Consider the following 26911-nt stretch of genomic DNA (forward strand, 5'->3'; position numbering starts at 1 on the left):
CAAAGTTTCGATAACACTAGCCGTCGAGATCAAGGTTGAATTCCATTCATTCAGGCTTATATATAAACTCAAAACCCTTAATTTGAGAATTTTTTTTTAATATTTCCCAAAATATATAAATATTTTAATTGTGTTCTCTTCGGCCCGTAGCCCGAAATTGGAACGACTAACCAGAAAACTAAGTTACGCAAGTTGAAGTAAGACTGCCGTCAAGAAATGTTTTCATAAATACCTACCTTTATTTTAAAAAATGGTTTTATTCTCAGGCTAAATCTTAAAATTTAAGGAACTAAAGCGCTAAAAATCGGGTATATTTTTTATTTTGTTTTGCTTTAATAGGTACAGATTAACTTATTTATTTAAAATATTTTTTCGTAGTGTAATTGTCTTCCACTCGAAAAAGATCGATTATTACAGCGGGCTATCGAAGTTTGGAAAGGAAGAAAAATCATCGCAGCATCGATAGGTCCATGGCTGGTTCTCCAGTAGAGGTGGAGAAACATCGATGTTCACGGATTTTTGCAAAAAAAACACGATGAAACATCGATGTTCCAAAAACTATTTTATTTTGCTTAAACACTGAGGAAGTTACAAAGATCTGCCCGGCCTTGCTAGAGTACCTCTTTGACTCACATGAAATGGCTTAAGTACTACTAAAATGTAGACTAGTTACATATCTGAACTTGCCTTAAAAAATATGTACTTTAATTTACCTTGCAAGAGCCTAATGAATATTATTCAGCATATATATTATCATTATTATTATTATATATAAATATGTTTTTACCCACATATCTCTTGAGCTTCCTCTACTTTAGTAAAGTGGTAAAAACATCGATGGTCGCCACAAAACATCGATGTTCCCAAAATGTTGTAAAACATCGATGCATCGATATTTCCATCTATGTTTCGCCACCTCTATTCTCCACCTATACCGCATTAGCGTTTCGGGAGAAAAAGTGCACAAAAACCGCTGTTTTCCAGTGCAGTTAGTCAAGCTGATTGGTGAAAAGTAAGTAATGTGCGTCTGTGGAGCTGTCGAGAGCGTTTTCCGTGACCGCCGGTGAATTTTCCACAAGGACGCCGCGTTATCCACACTTTTTCCGTGTTGCTTTTTTTTTTTGGCTACCCAGTGCCCCAAGCCAACTAACACAGGCGCATCTCCGTGTGCGTGTTTGTGCGAGTGCGCGAGTGTGAGTGCACTTCGTGTTGGTATAGTTTTTTTTTTCCAGCAGGGATTTTTTTGGCTTTATAGTTTTGCATGGAGCCCTTGGTTTTCTACGGCATCTGAAATCCCGTGCCGGATGGGGCGGGGCGAGGGGAGGCGTTGCATTCACTTTCCAGCTAATTACGCGCCATTACCCTCTCCCCCTCACTCTCCGGCCGCTCGGCTGCCGAGATGTACACACAGACATTCGGATTTTGCCGAGAGGAGCTACGAGCTGCAGTTCCAGATTGCGCTCAATACGCATCCCGCCGTCGCTCAACGAGGACTTCAGCTCGCAAGGACTTTGAATCCGTATTTGACTTCTAATTGATTTGCCATCTTTTTTTATTGTTGCAGCTTGTGGCGCGAACTGCGACGCAAAAAACCAGGCATCTAGAGGAGCAACTGAAGCTTGAAATCGAAGGAAATGTCCAACTCGGAGAAGATGCAGGGCCAGGAGCACGACGAGGAGCAGTCCTCCGACTTAGAGGTGCGTTTTGTGGGCAGCAGCATAGACTGTCAGCACTCTGTTTCAATTTTCCGTTCTGCTTTCTCTGCAGGAGTCTGCCGATAATGTGGCCCGTGATGAGGGCACGGACGAGGACGAGGACAGCAACGGAAACATGCAGCAGGAGGATGGAGATGGGGATGGTGATGGCGATGGCGATGGGGACAACGATGGCGACGGCCAGGAGCAGTCCGGCGACGAGGAGCAGAACAACAGCCAGGGCAACGAGGGCAACAACTGCTCCGGGCAGCAGCAGCAGCTCCAGCAGCAAATCGACCGCACCAGCGCCACCAACCTGATCATCAACTACTTGCCGCAGGACATGACCGACCGCGAGCTGTACAACCTCTTCAGCGGCTGCGGTCCCATCAACACATGCAAGATAATGCGCGACTTCAAGGTGAGTTTGCAGTCCAGTTGAAAACCAGGTGAACTGCACGTCACAGGTGCTGTCCCTTTCGCACGCTGCATACACACGATGGCGTTTTATCCTCCTCTTTTAATGCTCGCCCCCGAAACAGACCGGATATAGCTTCGGCTACGGCTTCGTCGACTACAAAACGGAGTCGGACTCGGAAGACGCCATCCAGAAGTTGAACGGCTTCTATGTGCGCAACAAGCGTTTAAAGGTAGGCTTATATCCACATTCACATCCCTTTGGTCAGCCCTGACTCACTTGTTACTCCTTTCCTCCACTCACAGGTCTCCTATGCCCGACCTGGTGGGCAGTCCATCAAGGATACCAACCTGTACGTTATCAACCTGTCGCGGAACATCAACGACGACATGCTTGACCGCATCTTCTCGCCCTTCGGCCTCATTGTACAGCGCAACATCCTGCGGGACAAGCTCACCGGACGTCCGCGCGGCGTCGCTTTTGTACGGTGAGTCAAATTGGGTCAAAGTACCCGACAAATATCCAGGATGATCTAGAAATTAACTGTCAAACTAAACGAATACTTGACCTGTATTTCTGAACTTGTAAGAAATACAAATCCGCGTACATTAGTAGAATTTTGGATAAGTTTCCTAACTCATTTTTGAATCTTTCCATGGCATCTTTGTGATATATTCGTCTGATTGTCATACAATTCCTAAAATCGACACAATTTCGTTGTAAAATTGGGGAAAAGTTTCCAACATGCATCCAGAATGCTTTAGATATAAATTGTAAGACTAAACGAATATTTTTCTATTGTATTTCTGAAATTATAAGAAATGACGAAAATGAAAATCCCAACATCAATAGAAATGAGGATTAGTTATTCATTCCTATTCATTTTTAAATCTTCCCCATGGGGTCTGAGTTTCATACAATTCCTTAAATCTATACAACTTTATTGTAAAATTGGATGCTCTAAACACTGTCAAAACTGTCAAACTAAAAAAATATTTACATGTATTTCTTAAATTGTAAAAATTCCAAAAATGAAAATCCGAAAATGAATAGGAATTTAAGTTTTTATTAATTTGTCAAATCGACACAACTTAGTTTTTTAACTTATTAATATTATTAATTATTATAATATCTCCTCACAAATTTAACTTATTCCCCTTTGTGTAAAATATAAATTTATTTGGTTGATGTATACATTTTTTTAAGATGTTAGTATGGCCCTGGCCCCATATAAGGTATTTACCCACACCATCTTTTTTGTAGCTACAACAAGCGCGAGGAAGCTCAGGAGGCGATCAAGGCCCTAAACAACACGGTGCCGGAGGGCGGATCCCAGCCAATCTGGGTGCGCCTCGCCGAGGAGCACGGCAAGGCCAAGGCGGCCCAGTTTATGTCCCAGATCGGAGGTGGTAACGGTGCTGGTGGTGGAGGCGGTGGTCCGCCGCATATGGGTCCCAATGGGCCGATGCAGTCCCCGCATCACCACAATAACCACCATCACAACAACCACCATAATCCGCATATGCCGCCGCATCACCATCAGCCACAACATCCCCACCAGCATCCGCATCACCATCCGCCGCTGCACCATATGCAGCACCACCATCCCAACAATCACAACAACAATCACCACAATAACCATCTTAACAACAACAACAACAACAACCACCACAACATGGGTGGTCCGCATCCGCACCACATGCAGCAGATGCATCCGATGGGCATGAACATGGGCATGGGCGTAAACATGGGAATGGGCATGGGCATGGGCATGCCCATCCACGGAGGCGGCGGCGGTGGAGGCGGTGGTGGTGGCTTCCACCACATGGCGCACAGAGGTAGATCTAATAGAACAACACGATCTCAAAAACCGCATCCATATAACCATGCACAGAAATTTATTTAAACGCCATTAATTTCTTTACACGATATTAGCTGCATCTCACAGGTGAAGTGTTCATGCTGCCATTGCCGATTTGCAGCCTATTCCCCAACCAGCCGCAACTTATAGGCAATGGCACTTGCCACAGCTCCAACAAGAACAAGAAGCAGAGCAACTGCATCAGCAGATTCAGTACGAACCACCGCTCGTAAGCCACCATCAGAACAACCAGATATTCCCCGACTACCTAGGGCCGCTTAACTTTCCGGTCGCCACCTATCCATCAACCGCCTCCTCCTCCTCTTCTCTGCCAGCCACAATCACGGCCTACCCGGCAGCGTTGGCCCTTTCCGTTCCCGTTTCTGACACGGCAATGGTCGTACCCATATCCCAGTTTTCGGAGATAGCTCTAGCTCCACCCGTCTTAGTTTCAGTTGCCGTTCCCATTTCCATTCCTGTTACCATCCCTACTCCTTCCCTGCCAATCCCCATGGAGGAAGCACATCCTGAAGTGGCAGTGAGTGGCGGTTGCATGAGTTTCTACAACATAAACGAAGACCTGGTCAACTCGGTCACCTACTACGACACGGCCAACGGCGAGATGTGCGCCATGGGGCTGGTTTACGTGAGCTACCAGGAGCCGACAATGCCAGAGGAGGAGCACTCGGATGCCATGACTCTGATTGCCCAGATGAGCAATGCATCGCTGGCAGATGAAGACGGCGCAGAAGGCGGGGCAGATGGACAGTTCGGCGGACATAGTGGTGGTAGCTCCGAATAATTCGAGCAAAATCGGAAAAAACATTAAGAAATAGACCACATCCAGATTCAATAGTAGCCATTTCTCTCGCTCTCTCTCTATGTGTATGTATGTATGTTGTAACCTGTATATGTATATCCATGTCAGAGACCTAGGATTGGTAAAATAAAAACATACTGGCCAGGAATAGCAAATCCAAGCATTGGCAGCAGGAGGCGAACAAGAGATGCACGGCAGGCTTGAGCAGAACAGAAAGAACACTATCACAGATTTTAGGAAAAGTTGATGATGCGTAGCGTGTAATAAGATGTAAGAAATAATGTTCCAAAGTACACACAATCCCCAACACTTACATAAAGACGGTCGGAGTCGAATCCTTGATGATCGATTTGATGATTTCGCGATGAAAGATGCACTACAATGCGAATTTCTAAGCAAATTAAGAAAAATTCCAATGAATATTTGTATGAAGAGCATACAAACCCAAGCAAAACAAGCAGCAATTCAGCACGGAGAAAAGAAAGCAAACAATACAGAAACTTAACTAACTTAACCCAAGAGTACGGCGACACTGAGACACGGACGGATATACGGAGACAACGGACAGTGGACGGCTTGCGCTGAGTAGATGGTTAATTTGTAGAATTTTAAGGAAACCACAGCAAGAACAAGGGTTCGTTCGCGGCACTTGCTTTTTACTACATAATAATAAATTATTAATGTATAACCAAGAACCCAAATACACAACACTCTACACTAAACACACACTTATATATTAGATAAATATATATAAATGTATAAACACCCGATTCCGATACCCCGTAAACCTTCAACAAAAACTCGACAAGAAGATCGCTGAATATGAAATAAACTTGAAATTTTCCAACCAGCATACCCCTGGGACCCAGAAGTCCCTATTTTTTTTTAATATTCATAATCTTTAAACGTAAAACCTAGTCTCGTAGCATTATCATAGTTAAGGTATCGTTTTTTTTTCAGACTAAACTAAACTAAACGCGGAAAAGAATCGAAATACATGTATTTAAACTTTAAATTTTAAAGTTAATTCATAATAAACAAACAAATCGAATTCTTGTGCCTGCAAGCGAGACGGCATGATGTCAGCGGCAGCGGAAGAGAGCGAGAGATGCACAGTGCAGTGCAAAACGGAGCTTAGCTGAATTGTAGTTCACATATTTACGTGTATAAAAGAATATTACTAGTGCTTAAGCGGGCCTATTCGACAGGTGAAAGCAAGAAGCTGTGCCACTTTTATTACAAAACAAAAAATAAATACAAATTTAGACATACACACATATTTGTGAACAACCATAACTATGAAACTGAATTTTGCGATAAAACTGACCATTTTTAGGGCAGTATTCTTGATAAATTGATATTTGAATGTCGATGTACAAATTACAGACACAAACAAACAAAAACAGAGGCTACCTGCTGGTATATTTATGCGCCTGGAACAGATGTATTTATATTTGGTGTCCACGCCAAAGAGCCACATAAAAAATCAAGTTGGTGTAATAAATTTGTGTTTTAATCACAGTGCGGGCATTTTGTTAGCCTTTCAATTAAAGATACAAATTCGGATTTCGTAATTAGGCACACAGACTAGGATTTTCGCTCGGATATAGATGAATTCCCCGTAAAAGACAAATACACATTTTTTGAACTGCGCGCCCTCTTTGCTTAGCACCTGTCAACCCTGCCCCTGTCGATAGTTGTCGATAGGCACTGGAAGGCCAGAAAGAGATGGCGCAAGTCAGCTGCTGGAACGATTGTTCTGTTGTTGGAAGCCACTGTGGGAAGCGCCAGCGCCTTCCAATGTCAATTAAATAAGCAAAACGCGAAGAAAAAAAAGGCGAGCGAAGTGTCTCGTTGCCGCGGATAAACATAAACCAGGAAATAAGGCATACAACAAAACCAACCAACTCAGAATCAACCACACTCACATCCGAATCCAAACGGACGGGATTGCGGGCAGGAAGAACGTAAACGTAACGTGAGTGTTGTTGCTGTTTCCGTTCTGTTGATTCAGCGGACTACGCAATAAACGATAACGACCTTCCCGCAGCAGAGTAGCACCCCCTGAGCGGTGGAAGCCACCAGTTGGAGATGCCCCAGATGAGGGCAGCTGCCGCTGAGGCGGTGGTCGCCGGCAGCGCCAACGGGCAGCCGCTGGTCAAGATCGGACACTACCTGCTGGGCGCCACCCTGGGCACCGGCACCTTCGGCAAGGTGAAGATCGGCGAGCACCAGATCACCCGCGTCAAGGTGGCCGTCAAGATACTCAACCGGCAGAAGATCAAGAGCCTGGACGTCGTGGGCAAGATCCGGAGGGAGATCCAGAACCTGAAGCTCTTCCGCCATCCGCACATCATCAAGTTGTACCAGGTGAGCAAATACCTGCGTCACGGGGCACCAGACTTCCCACATCAGATATCCGATACTGAACTAGTGACTTTCCCATTTAAACAAATAAACAACACTCCGCTTTCTACAGACTGGGCATTTATTGATTGGGGCAAATTGTTTTGGCAGAAATGCAATCCTAAGTAATTTTCTCCTCGCACGCTCCATAAACATCAACAAACTCATCAAGCGAGCAGGGTAAATATTAAGTGTTTCTGAGCTATATCAGAAACTGGGGCACTAGTTTGCTTATAAAAAAGGCCAATAGTCGGCTAAACACAACAAACATGATTCAAGTAAACAAACTTAAGCATCGGCTTACTTCGGGCAAGGAAGCGAGAGTACCTTTCACATAAGAAATATTTAAATTCATCGATAACGCATCTTAGTTGACTAGTTCTTAGTAAACTTTAAATGAACTTGGTTTTTTTTTCTCAACATAAGATATTGATTTTATTTTCACCGCAACTGTATATTGCATTTGTGAAAAGGGATTTGCATAAAGAAGGAGGAGTTTATCAGCAGTCAGTCGATCTAGCAAATTACATTAAGGGACTTTAGCCTGGGCATTTAGACATTGATTTGAGGAAACTTGCGAATACAGTCACCACCCAACTCCCACTTAATGACTAGCCATTACCTATCTTTTCCGAAAGGTCATCTCCACGCCTTCGGACATCTTTATGATCATGGAGTACGTAAGCGGAGGCGAGCTTTTCGACTACATCGTGAAGCACGGCAAGCTGCAGGAGCACCAGGCGCGTCGCTTCTTTCAGCAGATCATCTCGGGCGTGGACTACTGCCATCGGCACATGATCGTGCACCGGGACCTGAAGCCGGAGAACCTGCTGCTCGACCATAACATGCACGTGAAGATCGCGGACTTTGGCCTCTCGAACATGATGCTGGACGGCGAGTTCCTGCGCACCTCGTGCGGCTCGCCCAATTACGCGGCCCCCGAGGTGATCTCCGGCAAGCTGTACGCTGGACCCGAGGTGGACATCTGGTCGTGCGGCGTCATACTGTACGCCCTGCTGTGCGGAACGCTGCCCTTCGACGACGAGCACGTGCCGACGCTGTTCCGCAAAATCAAGTCGGGCATCTTCCCGATACCCGAGTACCTCAACAAGCAGGTGGTCAACCTGGTGTGCCAAATGCTGCAGGTGGACCCGCTGAAGCGTGCCAACATCGAGGAGATCAAGAAGCACGAGTGGTTCCAGAAGGACCTGCCGGCCTACCTCTTCCCCTCCTCCATCGAGCAGGACTCCAATGTGATCGACACCTACGCGGTGGCCGAGGTCTGCACCAAGTTTGGCGTCAAGGAGACCGAGGTGCACAACTCGCTGCTCAGCGGCGATCCGCATGACCAGCTGGCCATCGCCTACCATCTGATTATCGACAACAAGCGCTTCGCCGACGACGCGGCCAACCAGATAAATGAGATCAACAACTTCTTTGTTGCCGGTTCGCCGCCACCACCGCCTCCGCCGCCCGTTCCCCAGTCGATGATGGACCACCAGGCCCCACTGGCCACCGTGACCGTTGGCGGAGGCACTGCAGCCAGCTCGGGCACGGCCACGCCCGTGCCGCCGGCTTCTGGCGGCACGCCCAGCAGCACCATTCGGCCGCATCCGGAGCGGATTGCTCCGATGCGGGACCGCCAGCTGGCCATGTCCGTGCAGAACTCTGGCGGCGGAGCGTTCCCCGAGAAAACCGCGCGCGGCGGCACGCCCATCAAGCGCGCCAAGTGGCACCTCGGCATCCGATCGCAGAGCAAGCCCAACGACATCATGCTGGAGGTGTACCGGGCAATGAAGGCCCTCAGCTACGAGTGGAAGATCATCAATCCGTACCACGTGCGGGTGCGACGGCAGAACGTCAAGACGGGCAAGTTCTCGAAGATGTCGCTGCAGCTGTACCAGGTGGACGCCAAAAGCTACCTACTGGACTTCAAGTCGCTGACCAACGACGAGGTCGAGCAGGGCGACGACGTCATCATGGAGAGCCTCACTCCGCCGCCACTGAGCGTTTCCGGGGTAATGCCGCTGCAGCCGACCGGCCACCACACCATGGAGTTCTTCGAGATGTGCGCTGCCCTGATCATTCAGCTTGCGCGCTGAGGAGGAGAACGAGGAGAAGGTGACCGCCGTCGGCCGCAGCGGATTCAATGGGATCTTCTCAGTTGGCGGTCTGCACTCGGACCGCCCTGAGGATTGACCACGACCCGGAAGACACAGTCCCACAAAAGAAAGCTGCAGAGGCTTGGAGTTCGGAGTTCCACAAATCTTTTGTGGATCTTAAGCACTTGACTGATGCGATCACTGCTGATTTCAATTGGAATCTAAATTAAAAAAAGAAAAATTTCGATTCCGATTCGAAATATGCCTTTTGTCCGATTTTCGTACCACTTTGAATTAAATTAGATCAAACCTTTGCATGCACAAGTAGTCCGGTTGTCGTTCTTAAGGTAAATTTGGAAAACAAATTCCAATCGCTTTTGAATAAAGTCAACAAATGTAGTTTTTTCGGAATGTTGTCAGAAAGGCTGAATTGCTTTATAACCTTAAACATTAAGCGAACAATGAACCAGCTTTCTAACTCTGACTCCAGCTTCCATTTGTGCGGCTGTGTAATCTAAATAAAATGTTTTTTTATTACGAACGCCCGCCAGCCATTACCGCTACCCTACCGTTACCCGCTTTGCCGTGTCCATTTTCGCTTCCGGTTAGTCTAAGTTTGTAGATTTTGCCCCGCACCGCACGACCGGCGGGCTTTGATCTGTTTATATTTCGATTTCTGTTTATATTTACATGTTGAGTTATTATTTTACCCAAATCCAAACCGTATGTTTACGTATATTTGTATTATGTCCAACGAATTGTAATCTGAGCCTTGTCTGGGGGAAGTTAGATTGTAACCAGCTTGGGGCGAGCGATTTTTATGTATCTGTGTAAACAAAGCTACAATAAAGCGATCCACTAATATTCTAAACCAATTCTGGACCTGCCCCAACTAAATTCAAAACAGCAGCGACGTGTAAGTTAAACATAGCCATAATTAATATTAGTTTTATTGCATAATAAAGTATTTTGTGCACATTCTTTCAGCATCGACGATTGCAATTCCTGCATTGGGCTTTATCGCAGTTACAGTCTCCCGTTTCACGTGTAAAATCATTACCTCCCAGACCCACCAATCCATCCACATCCATTTTGCTACTGCTACTGCTTCTGCTGCTGCTTCCGCTTCAGTTTGTCGATCAGCGTCTCGATGCTGTTGGCGTCCACCAGCCCAATGAACTTGTCCACCACGACGCCGTTCCTGAAGGCCAGCACAGCAGGCACCGCCTTCACCTCGAAGGTCTCGACGAGATCAAGGTTCGTCTCCACATCGATGACCGCCAGGTCGATTTCGTTCGAGTTCTCCAGCAGCTCAAGCATCTTGGGCGTGAGGATCTTGCAGGGATCGCACCACTCGGCGTGGAAGTTCACGATCACCGGGTTGTCGCTGTTGATCACCTGCGGAATAAAAGCGAATGCAGACTCCATTAGCTAAGGTAATAAATTGATTTAGTAACAATTAAGTAATCATTTAGATCAAATGAGCCAAGTATTTTATTTTAAAAAGTCAAGTTGAATAATAGACATGATGTCATTGCATAAACATTGTAAATGGGTTTATGGGTGGGAATAATGATGTTGCTTTAATAGTGGATTTAACTTCCTGCAACTTACCGACAACTAAATATATAAACGTTTTATATAATCATTGCAGATAGCTATAACTATGTACAGCGGCGGTAAAAATAAAGTATTTCTTAGCTTATGTAAATATCACTCAAAAACAATTTGAAAGAAACTTTTGGTAATATTTTTTTCAATTTAGCGAAGCTGTAATTATAAACTAAGTTGTATAAAATCATTTACTACAGCCTATTGTAAAGTGAATTTTAAGGAATTAGTTATTGTTATTTTTTTTTTAAAAACTAAAACAATGTCAAAGGCTTCTAAAACCTGATTTTGTTTATTGGCAAGTAAACATTATGACAGATAACAAGAAAAATGGTTTTCTGCCTTTACAATTTCCCACTCCTATTATTTCGACCGCAGCTGTATGTATGAAGATGAGCCCGTGACTCATACCATAAACAAATCTTTTAGTTGCTCTGTTAAAACAAGGGGAACACTATTCTTATCTCACTTAATCCGCCTGCTATTGATAATCTGGGAAGTCCAACAATGGGAGGTATGGTAGCGGCTCCCCTTTTTTGTGGACCCACGAATGCTGGCTGAAAGGGGTTCAAACCGGTATCCAATGTTTTTGGGGCTCATTTGCATACACGAGCCAAAGGCCAACACAAACAAAGGGGCGAGCGTGCACACATATGGACACCGTGGTCCATGGCCAAATGCGTCATAGGGTGGATCCGCCTCCTCCTGCTCCTCCCCTTGCTCCACGGTAATCCAATCACGTACGCCAACCTTTCACATTGCATAATCCTGACTCACCTTCTGATCGAACTCGTAGTGATCCTTGATGACCAGCTTCTTGAGCAGGTGCTGCGACTGCGACAGGTACTTCTGGGTGGCCTTGGCCGCCTGGGGCGCGATCCTTTGGCAGCTGCTCTGGGCACTGGTGGCTCCCATGGAGCAACAGGCCACTAGACGTGGCGCGATTCCCTCGGCGGCGATCTTGAGCATTTTATGGGCTTCGGTTCTGTTGCGGGGGCGAGGCGGAGCGGAACACGGAGAATCGCAGCGATTAGATTGCGGGGCTGTGGGGTGTTTAACCAGTTTTTCCGTACTTCGTGTATGCGTTCAATGTTTGTTTATAAACCGTGGCTGCCGGTGATGCCACACTGCCTATGTATCGGTGCTGCCACCCGCGGATAGTTAAGCGATAGGATAAATATCGACTAGAAATCGATAAATTGTAGACAAACCTAAACCTATATTAAATAACTGAGTTTTGCTCAGTCTTGGACTGTGTTACTGCTTTTCGGTGGAGAATTCGGAAAAAGGCGGCTTTTATACCTCCCTGAGATAATTATCGGTGGCTGAGTTAACTTGATTACTTTATAACTTGAGTTATGCCTCAGCTGTTCTTTGTTTGCCAGATTCTCGACTTCGAGTTAAAGTGCTGGTTAGTCAGGCTGTCCGAATTAAACGACAACATAAGCTTGTGGTTAAAAGAAATAGCAAATAAACTGTGTTACCAGGCCCATTAAAAGATAAAAGTTAACTTGCAGTCCAGAAGTAGGGATTAAGAAAGACCCTTTCGAAAGACTTGTCGCTTATTCGCTTTCGATTCTGACTTAAAACTACTGTTATTAAGAGTCCCCGATTGATTTCAAATTTCAAATTTGGCGCCCTGCCTTCTCTATCGCCTCTTACTCTCTGCCGCAGGAATTTCGCTGCTCGCGACGCAACAACAAATCTGAATCTGTCCATTTGCCGACGCTCGCCGTTGCCGTTGTCGTTGTCGTTGTAGCCGCGCTGCCGCCAGAGAGCTGTGATTGCTTGCCGTGTTTATTATTTTTCTAACTGCGGGCACGGTGCTGAGGAAAATATCCATTTTTTTTTTGCTTTTTGTTTGGTTTTGTGTCGTCGGCAAGAAGGCCGAAAAGCGGTAAATCGTCCAGCCACCCACACAAGCACAGGCCGAATCGAAGTCGAGCTCAGAGAGCATATGTGTGCGGAGAAAAGTGCTGAGTAAGCTGGAAAACATTGCGAAAAACGCGTGTTGCATGTGGGCCAAGGAAGAGGAAGAGCAAAAAGAAGCAGAAGCAGTAGCAGAAAAAACAGCAAGTGAGTTTATAAATCGCATATAAAAAAGGAAAACTACATATCAAATCCAATTGAAGTTTTAAGCTCCGTCTGTGTGTGTGTGTGTGAGCGGAGCGCGTGTGTGTGAGTAAGTGTGAGTTTTTCCACCCCAAGAGCGCGCTTGAAAATCCAAAACGAGGTTTCGGATTTTTTTTGGATACTACCCTGGTTGAGAACGTGTTTCAGTTTTTGGATTTCGTTTTCTCGGATGGACAGCTGTTTGCTCCTTGTTGTTCTTTCGATTTATGACATCAACACACGCTCCCAGCTCACACACACACACACACATGTGTGCAGGCAGAGCTTTGTTTTTGTCCTTAGGCTAAAGCTCTTGCTTGAAGCTCAAAACCAAGCTGTTGTTGTTTCATTTTTTTCGTCCTTTTGGAGCGCGCTTTATTATTGTTTGTGTTCACTCGAAATAAATTTTATCGATTTATGTCGAAAAGCTATTAGCCGGTATATTGGAAAATATTAATTGGTGGAGGTCATCTTCAATTTATGATCTTAAGCCACAGTTTTTACTCACGAATTCATGTGGATGTGTGATATAACAACAAATATGTACAATATGTATATTCATATGCATATGCCAACATTAAGTTCGATACAATCTTAAGCTATAGGTAAGTTTTGGAAATCATAAGAATCCCTTAACTTTCTGTTACCAATTTATTTAAGAATCATTAGAATCATTCTCTTCCCAAATAAATTCCGATTTTCTTGAACTTTGGAAACAGGTCTTAAAATCCCCAAAAAATAGGCCTTGATAAAACTTACAACGCAGCTAATCATATCGTTCACCATTGATGAAAATCGTTAATGCTTACGTTAATAATATTTCATATAATGAACAAAATTCTTATAGGTTCGTCTCATATAAAATTTCTTTTTTCAAGGCAAAAGCCCAAACAGTTCACATTTGCCTGCAAAACTATTGTACTACCTTTTTACCCCTCGCCATCAGGTACTTCCAAAATGTTCGCCCAAAAATAATGGAAAACTGAAAAAATTGGAAAAAGCTGGCGCATGGGTTAGGGGCGGGGAAAACTTTAATGTTGTTTTGGCCTAAAAATATCGCGGAGCGAACGTGAATTTTCCCGACTTTGCTCCGAAAACGAAATCTCAAAGTTCCAACTGCGATCGTTGATCCCCTGCGATCCGTTGTGATCTGAACCAAGATCGCCCTGGCACTTCTCGAAATAGCACTCATTGGTATCGTTGGCTGTCTAATTTTGGGCTCGTCTTGAGCAGGTTCTTTTGCTGTCTAGTACCCACTCCCTTTGTTCCTGCGCTGGCTCTGTTTTCCCGATTTCCATTTCCAGCCCCATGCCGGGCACTCGAAGCCCGCGCTCGTCTATTTATCCGTCTATATATAGAGTCCCGACTTCGGCTTAGTTCGGGGTACCTTGCGAGCGGCAGGCGAATGGTGGAAAGGGAAGTTCAATTACCTTTAAATGGATTACACAAACAAATAGTAGGGCTGCCACAGGGGCTCGGCGGCGAGGCGAGGCGGGGCGGTGCAGGGCGGAAGCCTATATTAAACACAGACACGCACTCACACCCCACAACTAGATAAAGAAACACAAACAGAGACACAAGGCAGAGCAAAGCGATCGGGCCTCTGATCCCGATCCTCAGCCCCAACCCCGCTTTTCCCTTAACTTGGACAGGGGAGCGGGAAAAGCGGGAAAAAACGGGGCAAAGGGGCAGGGGCAGGGGCAGGGGCGGGGGCACCGTCGGCGATGCTGCCAAAAATAAATTTGAACTCAAATTGCAGCGGCAGACGCGAGTTGCGAGTGAAAAACACGGCTGCCAAGAAAAAAACCAACGCAACGAATTAGTCTTCAAAGACCGGCCCATCTCGATTTCGTTGGGCCTGGGCCATCGGACGAAAACTACGTAGTACTGGCTGGCAACCCACCCAAACCAGTTCACTTATCATCCGACACTTGGATATAATATAACCACATATCAGGATTTGATATGGAGATATGCGTGGGGGCTCTATAGGTTTTGTAGGAGTCAGAAAGATTGTGTATTCCCTTATCCCAAATTCCACAATTTGATCCACAAAAAAAAATATGGCTATTAAATTTCACATCTTTTATTTCAAATGAAAATAATATATATAAAAAGATAATATTAAATGCAATGTATATTAAATTGAATAACATGTTTAAGATAATGTAAAAGATATTAGATTTTAGGAGACCTATTAGTTTTAAAAGAATTATATTTTAATTTAATATTAAATGAAATAAAATTTCCAGATATTCGGAAATAGTCAAATTAAATTAATTTCGAAATAGTCAATTGAAAAATTTAAATTTCCATGCATAAAATAAATTTAAAATATCCGCAATGGACGTTGATTTTCGTCCAACAAATATTTGAATTGAATACAAAATGCTTAGACATTTTACGTATATTTTTACCAGTGTAAATGGGGCCCTTATTTGGGTCTAATACTTTTGGGCAAATGTTTTTACATTTTACTGAAAAATAGTTACAGCAGGAGAGAAAAACAATTAAATACGCTTTTTCCATTTCCCCTGTTTTAATATTATGAGTGTTTGTAAACGCCTTGAATAATGCCATTACTTAGAACGTTTAGTTATATATATAACCACTGCTACTAAATGTATATTAAAAATTGATTTTGCTGGTGTAGCCAATATATTTTTTAGGGAATCGCAAGGCCAGCTCAAGGATGGTAAACTACCTATTTTTTGCGGGGCAGGGAAGGCGGTCCGTCAGGGGGCAAGTGACGCAACGTGGCATGGACAAAAAGAGGCGTCCGCAAGGCGGGGCATACGTGCCCAACCTCATTAGTTTCGAGTTTCCAAAAACGCACGCACACCAGCGCACAATCGCCGAAACACGGGGACCGGAAAAACGGGGAAAAGACGGGGAAATGGGGAAAATCGAAAATGGAATATGGAATATGGTTTTCCATACGCTCGGACCCATTAATTTTCATCTTCGGCGAGAGAGCTTAAACAACGGCTATTTGTAAACGCAGGCAGATGCCTGCCAGCCCGAATATCGTTCCCGCCGCCCGTTCCGCCCACCGCTCCTAGCCAGAAACCAAAACCAAAGCGATCCAAACCGATCTCTCTCTCGCATTCCCTCCACCTCTCACTCTGTGCGACTTTGGGGCAGCTATTTATAAAGTCGAAAATACTTTTAGCTGCCATGTTGCGAGATGCCAAGTACAGTTGCGTACTCGAGCGATTGGGCCAGATCAGATCGGTTTGGATGAGATCGGTTTAGGACCGACAAGCGTCAGAAATGAGGATTAACCAGGAACTCTCCGGGATGTGTTGGTACACACAGAGCACTAAATGTGGCACTAAGCTCTTGCGTGATTGCTTACAAAAGATCTGTGTTCTACGAACTCTAAGAAACTTTCAAAGAACACCCTTCGTGGAACCAATAAAAAAGTTTTTCTCAATTCGAAAATGTGCAATTTGTAATTGCCTTATGGTTTTTTTTTTTTCAACCGGAAACTTGATTTAAAGTTTTGAATCGATATTAAACCAAGCATCAAAATAATGGAATGGTAAAACATTGGGGTTGGAAACTTTTTATAGGAAAACATTACAATTTGGGGGTTTTGTAATTTTCTTTCTTGCATTTCAAAAACAGGACGTTGCCTTACCGCCCACAAACTTTTAACGGACACCCTTCGTAAAAACCATGAAACTGGTTTTCTCAACGCGAAAAAAATTGTGATTGACTTTCGGCGGTTTCTTTACTTTTTAAGCCAGAAACTCAAAATTCAGTTATTTTCACTTTAAAAGTTTTATTAGTCATTCCTTTAAATTTATTTTAGTTCCAAGGATAAAGTACACCAACATTAAAAAGATATGTTGTCTTGTTAAATTTTTTTTATTTAATTTCAAAGTTAGTAAAGTAAATATGGAGACTATATTTCTTGAACATATTTAGATAAAATCTTCTTAAAATCTAGCTAAAATCCAGCTAAAATCTAAGGTATATCTAAGGTATCTACTGTTTGTGTTAGGCTCTTCAGATTCTTCAGAAGCCCCAATATGCTGAGAACTTTTGGATGGCGCTGCTCCAGAGGGCATACAAAGCCATCCCAGGCTGCATTTTCTTTTGTTTTCCTGCTGGCTTGCATTGTAAATAACTTTTGCTGCGACTGTGCTGTTCGTAGTGTAAAATCGTTTTCCCGAAGCTCCGCTCTCTCGCTTTCTCTTGGACAGACATGCAGATACAGATACTCGTGGACGGGAGGCTGCACAGATACAGATGCGCGGTGGCAGAGCAGAACTTTCGGTTGGAAATTTGCCAACCCCTCATGGCGCTTTTCGACGCGATCAGCTCGACCCCAATAGACGGGGGACGGAAGGCGGCCGACAGGGATGGCGGGGGGGCGTGCACCTTCGGAGACGCAGCCAACAGGCTGCGACGGCTGCTCGGACCGCTCGAGTCTCGGTATTCTGCGGCTGAATTCCGAATTCGCTTTCAGTATTCAATTAGACTGCGACGGCTGCTCTTTGAGTGCGGCCAAGGAACGGAGCAGCATCAGAACCTGAGCATTCGAATCCCGAATCGGGCCAGTTCGGAACGGTAAGCGGTTGGCAGCGGTTATCCGGGAACGGGTACGGGTACGGGTATCGGGTAAGACAACTCTCGTCTCTGCGCTTTGATTTCAAATTTTGTTTCTTGGTCCGCGACTATTTTTTGTTTGGGGGTACTAGGGGGCTTTAGGGGATGGCGAGTGGCTGGGGGATCATTTGTTTTTCATGCCAAGGCGTGTGGGCGAACGGAAGCGAAGAGAAGCAGATGAACAGGGCCAGCTCCGAATGCCTCTGCTTTCCTTCGATTTTCGCTGTTGTTTGTTTGCAATGGCCGAGATCTGCGTCTTCTTCATTCATTGAATTCTTGATTCGTCATAAACATATATTCCCAAAGCTATACACTGCTTTATATAAAAAGTGTATGACTGCGCCCCCGATTCACTGAGTTCTTTTATTATATTTCATCTTTGGAACGGGCTTAGATATATATCTATATTTTAAGCATAACATTTTTTTTGAGATGGGCTAATGAGATCCTTAGTTACTTGTTTTCTAAAGACTGGCTTAAGACTCTTTTTGGGTCTTGGTTTGTTTTATTTGATTGCGCAGTTTCGTTCTACATACTTTAAAAGTTTTTTTTATTTATCTGTTATTTTAAATAAAATTTTGGTATAATTTAATTTAAAAACTGTGGTGAAAAGATTTTTAAAAGTTCAACAATTTTTAATGCAATATATATTTACTGGTCGAGATTGGCCAGATTTTAGTGAATTGCAATAGATCCTTGTTTGGGGTTCAAAAACTCTTTTTGAACAGTAAAACCATTTGGCCCATTAACATAAGCCATTGGCCGTAGCTTATCGAGTACGGCGGATCAGGTGTGTAGTGGTTGGTGGGCGATGTTTGATGAGTCACCCACTCGACTTCCAAGTTTCCGTGGAGCCACAAGCCCACCTTAAGGCGATAAGATAATGCCGGGTAGCCATACAGCCAGATTAGATATTAGTTTCAGTGCGGTTTTAGTGAGGCCTAACCAGGGGATTTCCTCTCCTCTCCTTTCCCAAATGGAGAGGGTGCGATAGAGCAGGTTCTGTTCTGATCGGGCCAGAACAGAACAGATAAGAGCGCTGAATTGGTGGGATCCCAGGGCAGAACTCGAATCAAGTCAAGAAGTCTTCTTCTGTTTGTGCTGTGTATTCGTATCCGTACATGCCTGCGCTTTTTCCCGCCTCTTTTCCCCCCGCTTTCTATCTCCGTTGATGTTTACGTTTTGGCGTGATTTCGTATTAACAAATTCACTTCTCTATGTATTTTTAATTTTAGTCCAAGGTTTGAAACAACAACTGTGAGCAGTGGAAACAAAACGAGCGTTCAGCTATAAACGATATCAAAACCAATAGGAAGAAACGCACACAAAGAACCGAAAACTGAAAACCATAGACAAAGTCTTCGGAAGAGAGCGTAGAGAGGGACAGAGACAGGGCGAGAGCGAGCGGGACAGAGACAGCTGGCGGTCAGCGACGTTGGACAAGTAGTTGAAAATATTGCGCATACGCCGCGTGAACCGAAGGCAAAGAACAACAAGCCGTGCGTTCGTTCTTGTTCGAATTTCACAGATTCAGTTTAAAGGAAATCCAGAATAGAGGAAAGAAGAGAAAGATAAACATATAAAGAGAGAAAAGATAAGGAGGAGCAGGAGGAGGCCAAGTGAAGAAGGGCCGTGGATCAGCGGCTACGAACGAAATCCATTTCAAACCGTAGCCAGCTTAAAAATCCAGGTGAGTCCAGGCTCCTGAAAATAATTTAACCACTTACTTATCCTGTTTAATAATGTCTTTGACTAGTTTTAGATTTAACAAGTAATGGGTAAATAGATACAACTATGTATATTGAATTACATTAGGAGGAATAATATATTAAATAGTTAATAATTATGTGCATATAGTTAAACATATTCCTAAAAGATAAAAGGGGAGAAACGCATAATCTTAATCTTTAGTCAAACTTAAGGGCTATTCAAAGTTATTTTACAGTTCGATACCATGAGGTATACATCAGGTAATGGGTAAATAGACACAGCAATGTGTATTCACATACATTATGTGAAATTATACTTTAAATCTTTAGATACATAGGGATAATAATTTAATTAGTTAGATACATTTTATGTGCTATAATTCAAAACATTGCAGATTGATTTCTCTAAATGCAAAGAGGGGGAAAGTATACTTAATATTATTTATCTAAAACTTAATTCAAACTTTAATCTTCTCAAAGTTCTACATTTAGTCCGATTACGCAAAGAGTTTAATGATTAAAAGATGGGGATATAAGCTCTTAGCCGGTCTTGAGTAAAGAAGGAACTGGACACGAGATCCCGAATTTAAATGTGTGACTCTGACGCTCGAGATTGAAGATTGCACAACGCTTGCCCGTATTTCCAAGCTCTTTTGCTACGCTCACAAATACGGGGAACATTACACCCATTCAGCGGTGAGCGCTGCCCGATACCCCGATTCCGCTGCTCTGGCAGTAGCAGTAAAAATTGTTAACTCGAGCGCTGCGGTTGGCGACGCTCGGGGAAAATGCGTACCCCTCACCCCGCCAGAAAGCATGCGCGGATTACCAGGAGACTGCGTCGCCAGAGTCACCAGTTAATTACGAGGAAAAGCAGAAGAATAGTAAACACTACCACAACCACATCTACTTCGAACGTGGGAGTCAGGTGCGTCTGGAACCGGGGTTTCCACAGGGGGGCTTTTGATGAACGGGAAGGTGCTGACTGGTTGCACTGAGTGCGGGGTTTGCAGCGTTATCGGCGTACAAACAAAGCCAATTAGAACTTGAAACTCACCAGACCCCCTGCAACCCCCACCCACAGAGGGTGAAGCTTCACTCCCACCTCAATTGCCCCTTTTCCCCTGGGCTCGCTTTTATCAGCGGCTTATCAGTAAATAATTCCACCTGTTGCGCGGCTTGCGCGAGTGTGAGTGTGTATGTGTGTAGATAACTCGAGGTGAGGTATCGCATTAAGCAACGCTTGTGCTGCCCCACAATTGTGGTCCCCAAAAAGTAAACTTTGCTTGTTTGCACTGCTCAGCGCTACGCTGAAATGGAATGGAAGCCCCATTGCCGGCGGATTTCGTAGATAACCAAACCGAACTGAAACGAAACGAAACAAAACCAAGCGAACCCACACATGTACACGTAGGGACCGATACAGATACAGATACAGATACTGAGCAGTCTGCCTCAAATCTTATCTTAAAACTTGACTCGACAGCGGCGCAGTGACGCAGACGCTTAGCAATGCCGCTTCGATTGCTCAGACTGGTACAGTTCAACGGGCAATCGATCAATTACCGTTTTCATACCATAAACACCCCATAAAATCCTTTTTTAAACTGCTCCAAAATGTAATTTACATGGAGTACTATATTCAGTTATCCTTGTTATCGTAATTATGATATTCTGTTGTTTCTTTCATAACTGTAATACTATTTTCAAAAAATTTAACTGTGTAAATAAAAACATCATAAACTATAAATTGATCCTGAAACGAGTAAAGTGGTAAATGCACATTTACATATGTATATGTACATATATGAGTAAGATAACATTACTTTCAGAACTCTCAGGCCAAATTTTTCGTCCTTCAGGGTAAGTTAAATCTAGGCTTTCAACTGCTAAACAGATGAAATTTTTCAATATAAGAATACCATTAAGACTGAAAAAAGGGGCATAAGGACCTGGTTTTCTAAAGCCAACTGTTAAGGTTAAGTTCTAAACTATTCTTACATCGGTTGGTGTACTATTTTCCTGTCGATCTTTCTCCTCTCCCAGTCAATTGAGGTTATGTCACCCATTCATTAATTAGAACCGCGTGGGCAAAAATATTTTTGTTCTTGAGTTTCCACTCTCTCGTTTTCTCTTACACGCCAGCTCAACCCTTACTTTGTTGCAGCTTGGCGCTTTCAAGCCAAAAACAACAACGTTTATTTATAAACTACTCTTGTTGTTGTGGGGGACCTCTCCCCACCCGTTCCCTCCTCTCTTCTCCAAGTTTCGCTCTCTCGTAAACTCACTTTACTGTTCTTGAGCCTCTTAGTCTTGCTGTTGTTGCTTCGACTTCGCCTTTGCTTCTTCGAGGGTTGTTGTTGTAAACTCGGTTTTAAGCTTTAATTACGTCTCACACAAGTGCTCGTGTGTGTGTGTGCAAACAGTGGAGCTCACTGTGTGGGGGATTGGATGGGAAGAGGTAGAAGGGGGAGGTTTTTCTGCTATTCCTATTTTTGTTTGCCCAGCGCCGACGTCGCTGCACTCCAACGGTACTTCTGAGCGTGCCCGAATTCGAATTCAAATTTAGTCGAGCTTTGCGCCTCGTCGCCGCCGTTCGCGAAGTTTGTGGCTGATTCGTTTTCGTTTTCCCCACTCTCTCCGCTTCGTCGCTCTCTTCGTGGTTTGCCACCCACTTTTTTTCACCCGCTCGCCGGCTTTGGCGCGGCCTTAAAACGTGAGTACACTACCCCTCTTTCAGGCTCTTCTCCCTCGTCCATGTATGTGTGCTTTTTGTGTGGGAGAGTTTCACGCTAATCTCCAATTTCCAGATAAGATATCGGTTAGTGCATAGTTTTATTGCTGTCCCTGTCCTTTTACTTCTGTTTTTGCCACCTCTGAAGAGCAGCTTTGGTGCCCATTATCCTTTGATTGAGCATTTTTTAGGATCATCTACACTGTTTCGGAACAATCGATAAAAGGCGGTAAGCCGCTGGTTAATGCGGTCCGTTATCGAGGATTTCACAGGGGTGGCCTACAGTGAAATAAAAATTCACTGCTCATAATTTATCAATTATATATCGATTGCCTGGTACTTAGAGGACAGATTTGTTTAGCAACAGGTTAATATCTACTCATATGACCTGCTGCTCTTTCTCAGTGTATTGCGCTTCTTTCTCTCTTTTTACGTCTGCGCCGGCAGCACATCACTTTTACAAACTGAGCCCATGCGTCTGTGTGTGTGGGTGGCAATGAGTGGAGCAGTTGCGCTTCATTTTGTTTTTATTATTTTATTAATTAAAGAACGGCGGTTGTATAGGTGGGATCGATGGCAAGGGGGTGTGTAATCAGAGATTGGTAAGGTGGTGCGCAGCTGGCGGAGTTCTCCTTCAAAGAGCCACATTGAAGCATTCGGATCTCGAAGTCATCCAAGCCAAAATTAAACCAAGAACTTCTGGGCATCGTTCTTCAAAGCTCAATAATAAAATATAAGGAGCACATAATATACAAAAGACTTAAACTTGGTCAAATAAGTTAAGATAATACATTTTTCACCTTACGCATCTTAACTCATTGCCAATAAATAAGCTGAGTAATACATTTGTTTTTACATTGTTGGATAATGTTAACTAATTTTATACCAACAATAAAAACAAACTTTTTTGCGTCACATATGTAGCTATGCATTAAACAAAGAAATAACAAAAATATAATATTCTAATATTAATTATGCGTAAATAGATTAAATTATGCCGATTTTCGAATATATTTCTTGAGCGTTTCTAAGACAGGTATATCATAAAATCCTCTTTACATGGGACATGGGACTTTACATGGGACATGCCCATATCAACTCGCATAGTGATACTGATCAAGAACTAAAAACAACAAACTTTTAAATGTATGATAGTGCTTAGGGTCAAAAATGAAATGTCAAATTAAAAGGCAATATTCTAATTCAGATTTACAGAAATGAAAGCCACAAACTTTAAAAAACGCGATTTTAATCCGACTACCGAATTTTCCTCGTTACAGCTTCACGACGTCTTGCAAACGGCTGAAAATGGAGAAGACTCCACGGTACACGCAGCGGGAGCGAAACATGGTGTTGAGCTACGCGGCGCAGTACAAAGACGTAATCGAGAACAAGCGCACGGACGCGGAGTCGAATCGCAAGAAGGACGAGGTCTGGCTGCAGATCGCCAAGGAGTTCAACTCGCGGGTCTACCACCAGCGCAGCGCCAAGCAGCTGCGCCAGCTGTACAAGAACATGAAGCTGCTGCTCAAAAAGGACCTCTGTGGCGAGGACAAGAGCAACCACTCCTTCATGGACCTGCTCAACACGCTCTCGCAGCAGGATTCCGTGGCCCAGTATATCGCCGAGCAGCTCTCGCCGGAGGGCGCGGGCGGAGGTGGTGGGAAGCAAGGCGGTGCGGGAAACGGAGGCGGGAACGGACACCACGCGGATGACTACGACGACTCCAAGGTGGGCTCGTGTTTAAGATTTCAGGCACTTATAACTTCTTCAGCTAGCTTTACTTGTGCGCTCTTACTAAAATGAAATTCAATCGTTATTTTCATGGACTACATAGAGCAACCTATATAAGCACTGATGAAGCAAAGGTGTATCGGCAAATTCAAATGCGAATAAACTTCTTTTCCCTGTGTTAATTTAACTCACTTGTGAAATGTGAAGACGTTTGTACTAAGACTGACTTACTATTAAACGACATTTTATTTACCTAATCCTTTTTTTAATTCAAATGTACAAACTTGAACAAACTTATTTATCTATATCCTAATTCTTACAGCTTAGCTGATTTTAGTATCATTTGTTTGCCTCCCACTTGCAGATGCCCCTCTACCCCGAAGGCATGGACACGGACGTGATCCTCATCAAGTCGGAGACGATCAGCGACAACGAGCAGACGGACAACGGAATGGACTGCCTGGACGACGACGAAGACGACGACTGTCTGAGCCCCAAGGCGCCGGAAGTGTGCCTGGAGGAGGAGGACGACGTGCTTTTCCCCACGGATCTGCGCCAACTGCAGCAGGTGGGCGTTAGCTCCTCCGCCGCCGGCGGCGGCGTTGTTGGTGTCTGCTCCGCCTCGCTGCCAGGAAATGGAACCAGCAATGGGCTGCCGGATCCCGTGCGCCGCGCCGCCAGCTCGCCCGTGTGCTCCACCAAGACCTCGGTGAGCTCTAGCGGGAGCTATGCATCGGCACCCAAGCCGGACATTACCATCCAGACGGTGGGACACATTCGCGTGGGCAGCTTTGCCAACATCAACAAGACGTTGCAGAACGGCGGCTGCAACGCTGCCACCAGTAATGGCGGCTCTACTGGCAGTGGAGTGCTGCCCCTGACGGCGGAGCAAGTGCAACAGCACACGCTTCTGAACGGCCTGGGCCTGTCCGCTGTGAATCCGCCTCAGTCGCTGCAGGCGGCCATCAATGCCGCCTACGCCTCAGCTAACCCAGCCTCGTCGGTGGCCGCCAGCAGTCGCCGCACCCCGCCCACTCTGCAGCTGCCACGCCTTCAGCGCGGGAATAACAACAATAACAGCAACAGCACGAACAACTCCACGGTGAACGCCAATGGAGTTCAGCTTCTGCTCAACGGCAACCACCATGCCCAGCAGTCGCACCACCATTTGGGGCGGGACAAGACGGGCGGCGTGGCCATTGGGGCGGCGGGCAGCTTCAATGGCTACAACGGTCTGGCTGTGGCAGTGCCCTGCCACCCTGCCGCCTTGAACAGCAGCGGAAGCGGCGGGAGCAGCGCCAACAGCAGCGGAGTCAACAGCGGGGCCAACACCGTAGGCGGAAGTCCCAGTGGCGGACCAGCGAGGAGCCAGCACCAGGAGCTGATGAACTCGCTAAGAATCGAGGAAAGCAAGCGGAAGATCGATCTGATTAATGCCCAAATCGAGTATTGGCAGACGCTGACGCGCAAGCTGAACAGTGAGGCGGGCCACATGCCCAATCCCGCGTGTCCTTGCCACTTCCCAGGCGCCAGTGTCCTCTCGCCCGCGGTCACTACCAGTGCCTCAACCTCCGTCTCCGCCAACCTGCTGCAAACGCAGGCCACCACCAGCTAGTCCGCAGTGAAGAGTCATCCAGACGATGGCGGCGACAGCGACATCATTTCAATAGTGGACATAGATGATGAGCGGTCTGAGGAGGAGGAGCAGTCGGAGGAAGAAGACGACGACGACAACGATGATGATGACTCACAAGATGCCTTGGTCAAGGATGTGGGCGTGGTGGGCGGTCTTTCGCCGCCGCCCCACTCCTCTCCACCGCCAGAAAAAGCGCTTGAAGCGCCAGGAAGACAACTCCGAGCTCCTCAGGCAGCTGGCCCTGCAGCAGAACCAACAGAATCAAGATGCCCAGAAGGGGTGCTAGTATTTTGTCTAAGCCACCATTAACTAACCCCATCCCACTACGTTTATGAGTACTTTTAACTATAACTTTCGGGGGTGCCACAGAAATCACTAGGGTTTTCGAATCACTTATAAAGGTGTGTAAAAGAATGCTGTGAAAAATATAATGTAGTTATTTGGAAGGAATGCATCGGACTTCAGGACCTAACATTTATTTTTGCATACATTTGGCACCTCTATAACCTTGTGATTTCTGAGGCACCGCTGTGTATTTATTTACGCCTAGTTTGAGTGCCAAAAAGAAAGATAGGAGCCTTGCCATCAAGAATGCTTGCCAAAGGACCTGGACAACAGGTCACTATTTATTTGCTAACCTAACTTAACATTAGTGCTAGAATCTTTTTATTCTGTTTTTGCGTATTGAGCCATTTATTTTGTTTTTTTTTTTTTTTGTAATTAGGGTTTTTAATGTTAAGTTTTTTGAGAGCTACAACCAAAAAGAAAAGAAAGGAAAATATCTTGACTTTGTACATTTACCTTAAAATTAGACCTAACTTAATTTGAGCGAGCGCAGTTAAGAGAACACAAACGAAAGAACGAAAACTGTACAAATGTGGTTCCTAATCTAGTCCCTAAACAAAAGAGTAAAGCTAAAGAGAAAGCTAAAGTGTTATGCCTAGCCGTGAACTTGTGTATTATTTTTATGTATCAACCCAGAGAGTTCCCCAAAAACCACCCAAAGAACTGTAGCTAATTTAATGTACTTAAAGAACCCGCGAAACCTAAAGAAACAAGTCTGTACAGATAGAGGAAGATAGAAGAAGACGAGTCGAGACAAGGCGGGAGAATAAAAGAGAGATGGATAAACTTTGCTAGTCGACACTGCATAACTGTATTTTAGTGTATTTTAGTTATTGCTAATTGTACGTGTAAAATACAATTAATTGCCTACCCAGTAACCACAATTTACAAAGAAACACACCAAACTAAAAGTGACAACCAAACCAAACAAAACTCTTTATACAACTTTTGTAAACAAAAACTTATTAATAAAACAATGAATTTACTTTGTGGACGTTTTGTGCTTCTGAATATCTGAAGTCCTGTTTTATAAACAAATGTTTGGTATAGTTTAAATTATTCTGCAATTGGCGCCAAATGTTTTGCGTTATCCAAAACTGTGCCATTTCCCG

At 44.6% G+C, this 26911-nt stretch overlaps 4 protein-coding genes across 12 annotated transcripts; 3 read left to right on the forward strand and 1 right to left on the reverse strand.

Moving 5' to 3' along the window:
* Positions 1 to 876: 876 nt before the first annotated feature.
* On the forward strand, positions 877 to 6066 carry LOC128265164 (sex-lethal homolog). Of its 3 annotated transcripts, none has more exons than XM_053001014.1 (7): positions 877 to 1012; positions 1565 to 1697; positions 1768 to 2115; positions 2237 to 2344; positions 2418 to 2599; positions 3376 to 3950; positions 5754 to 6066. In XM_053001014.1, exons 2-7 carry the CDS (start codon positions 1635 to 1637, stop codon positions 5756 to 5758), a joined length of 1281 nt encoding a protein of 426 aa, XP_052856974.1. In that variant the 5' UTR covers positions 877 to 1012; positions 1565 to 1634; the 3' UTR covers positions 5759 to 6066. The 3 variants fall into 3 exon arrangements, with proteins under 3 accessions (XP_052856974.1, XP_052856975.1, XP_052856973.1); XM_053001015.1 differs by lacking the exon at positions 5754 to 6066 and adding an exon at positions 4061 to 5515; XM_053001013.1 differs by lacking the exon at positions 5754 to 6066 and having other exon boundaries at positions 3376 to 5515.
* A 466-nt stretch (positions 6067 to 6532) lies between these two features.
* LOC128265162 (5'-AMP-activated protein kinase catalytic subunit alpha-2) lies at positions 6533 to 10176 on the forward strand. 2 transcript variants are annotated; one of them, XM_053001006.1, is made up of 3 exons: positions 6533 to 6771; positions 6844 to 7163; positions 7838 to 10176. In XM_053001006.1, exons 2-3 carry the CDS (start codon positions 6885 to 6887, stop codon positions 9299 to 9301), a joined length of 1743 nt encoding a protein of 580 aa, XP_052856966.1. In that variant the 5' UTR covers positions 6533 to 6771; positions 6844 to 6884; the 3' UTR covers positions 9302 to 10176. The 2 variants fall into 2 exon arrangements, with proteins under 2 accessions (XP_052856966.1, XP_052856965.1); XM_053001005.1 differs by having other exon boundaries at positions 6534 to 6771; positions 6847 to 7163.
* A 40-nt stretch (positions 10177 to 10216) lies between these two features.
* Positions 10217 to 12048, reverse strand: LOC128265166 (thioredoxin, mitochondrial). The gene is made up of 2 exons (XM_053001017.1): positions 11690 to 12048; positions 10217 to 10699 (listed from the first exon to the last, which is right to left on the reverse strand). The coding sequence occupies exons 1-2, from the start codon at positions 11879 to 11881 to the stop codon at positions 10403 to 10405; spliced, it is 489 nt and encodes a 162-aa protein (XP_052856977.1). The 5' UTR covers positions 11882 to 12048; the 3' UTR covers positions 10217 to 10402.
* A 519-nt stretch (positions 12049 to 12567) lies between these two features.
* On the forward strand, positions 12568 to 26793 carry LOC128265160 (uncharacterized protein DDB_G0283357). Of its 6 annotated transcripts, none has more exons than XM_053001000.1 (5): positions 12568 to 12988; positions 18877 to 19331; positions 19831 to 20278; positions 23365 to 23815; positions 24183 to 26793. In XM_053001000.1, the coding sequence occupies exons 3-5, from the start codon at positions 20139 to 20141 to the stop codon at positions 25431 to 25433; spliced, it is 1842 nt and encodes a 613-aa protein (XP_052856960.1). In that variant the 5' UTR covers positions 12568 to 12988; positions 18877 to 19331; positions 19831 to 20138; the 3' UTR covers positions 25434 to 26793. The 6 variants fall into 6 exon arrangements, with proteins under 6 accessions (XP_052856960.1, XP_052856964.1, XP_052856961.1 ...); XM_053001001.1 differs by lacking the exon at positions 12568 to 12988 and adding an exon at positions 17394 to 17653; XM_053000999.1 differs by lacking the exon at positions 12568 to 12988 and adding an exon at positions 17394 to 17602.
* Positions 26794 to 26911: the final 118 nt, after the last annotated feature.

This window comes from Drosophila gunungcola, unplaced genomic scaffold, assembly GCF_025200985.1.
Source record: "Drosophila gunungcola strain Sukarami unplaced genomic scaffold, Dgunungcola_SK_2 000097F, whole genome shotgun sequence".
In the NCBI taxonomy this organism is placed as follows: domain Eukaryota; kingdom Metazoa; phylum Arthropoda; class Insecta; order Diptera; family Drosophilidae; genus Drosophila; species Drosophila gunungcola.

What these genes read in the sequence shown, in the direction of transcription:
- LOC128265164 (XM_053001015.1), top strand. Translation starts at nt 1,635, where the DNA reads ATGTCCAACTCGGAGAAGATGCAGGGCCAGGAGCACGACGAGGAGCAG. An exon ending in CGCGGCGTCGCTTTTGTACG is followed by an intron (nt 2,600 to 3,375) that starts GTGAGTCAAATT and finishes TCTTTTTTGTAG; the next exon opens with CTACAACAAGCGCGAGGAAG. An exon ending in CCACCACATGGCGCACAGAG is followed by an intron (nt 3,951 to 4,060) that starts GTAGATCTAATA and finishes TGCATCTCACAG; the next exon opens with GTGAAGTGTTCATGCTGCCA.
- LOC128265162 (XM_053001006.1), top strand. Translation starts at nt 6,885, where the DNA reads ATGCCCCAGATGAGGGCAGCTGCCGCTGAGGCGGTGGTCGCCGGCAGC. An exon ending in ACATCATCAAGTTGTACCAG is followed by an intron (nt 7,164 to 7,837) that starts GTGAGCAAATAC and finishes CTTTTCCGAAAG; the next exon opens with GTCATCTCCACGCCTTCGGA.
- LOC128265166 (XM_053001017.1), bottom strand. Translation starts at nt 11,881, where the DNA reads ATGCTCAAGATCGCCGCCGAGGGAATCGCGCCACGTCTAGTGGCCTGT. An exon ending in ACTACGAGTTCGATCAGAAG is followed by an intron (nt 10,700 to 11,689) that starts GTGAGTCAGGAT and finishes TTTATTCCGCAG; the next exon opens with GTGATCAACAGCGACAACCC.
- LOC128265160 (XM_053001000.1), top strand. Translation starts at nt 20,139, where the DNA reads ATGCGTACCCCTCACCCCGCCAGAAAGCATGCGCGGATTACCAGGAGA. An exon ending in ACTTCGAACGTGGGAGTCAG is followed by an intron (nt 20,279 to 23,364) that starts GTGCGTCTGGAA and finishes TCCTCGTTACAG; the next exon opens with CTTCACGACGTCTTGCAAAC. An exon ending in ATGACTACGACGACTCCAAG is followed by an intron (nt 23,816 to 24,182) that starts GTGGGCTCGTGT and finishes TCCCACTTGCAG; the next exon opens with ATGCCCCTCTACCCCGAAGG.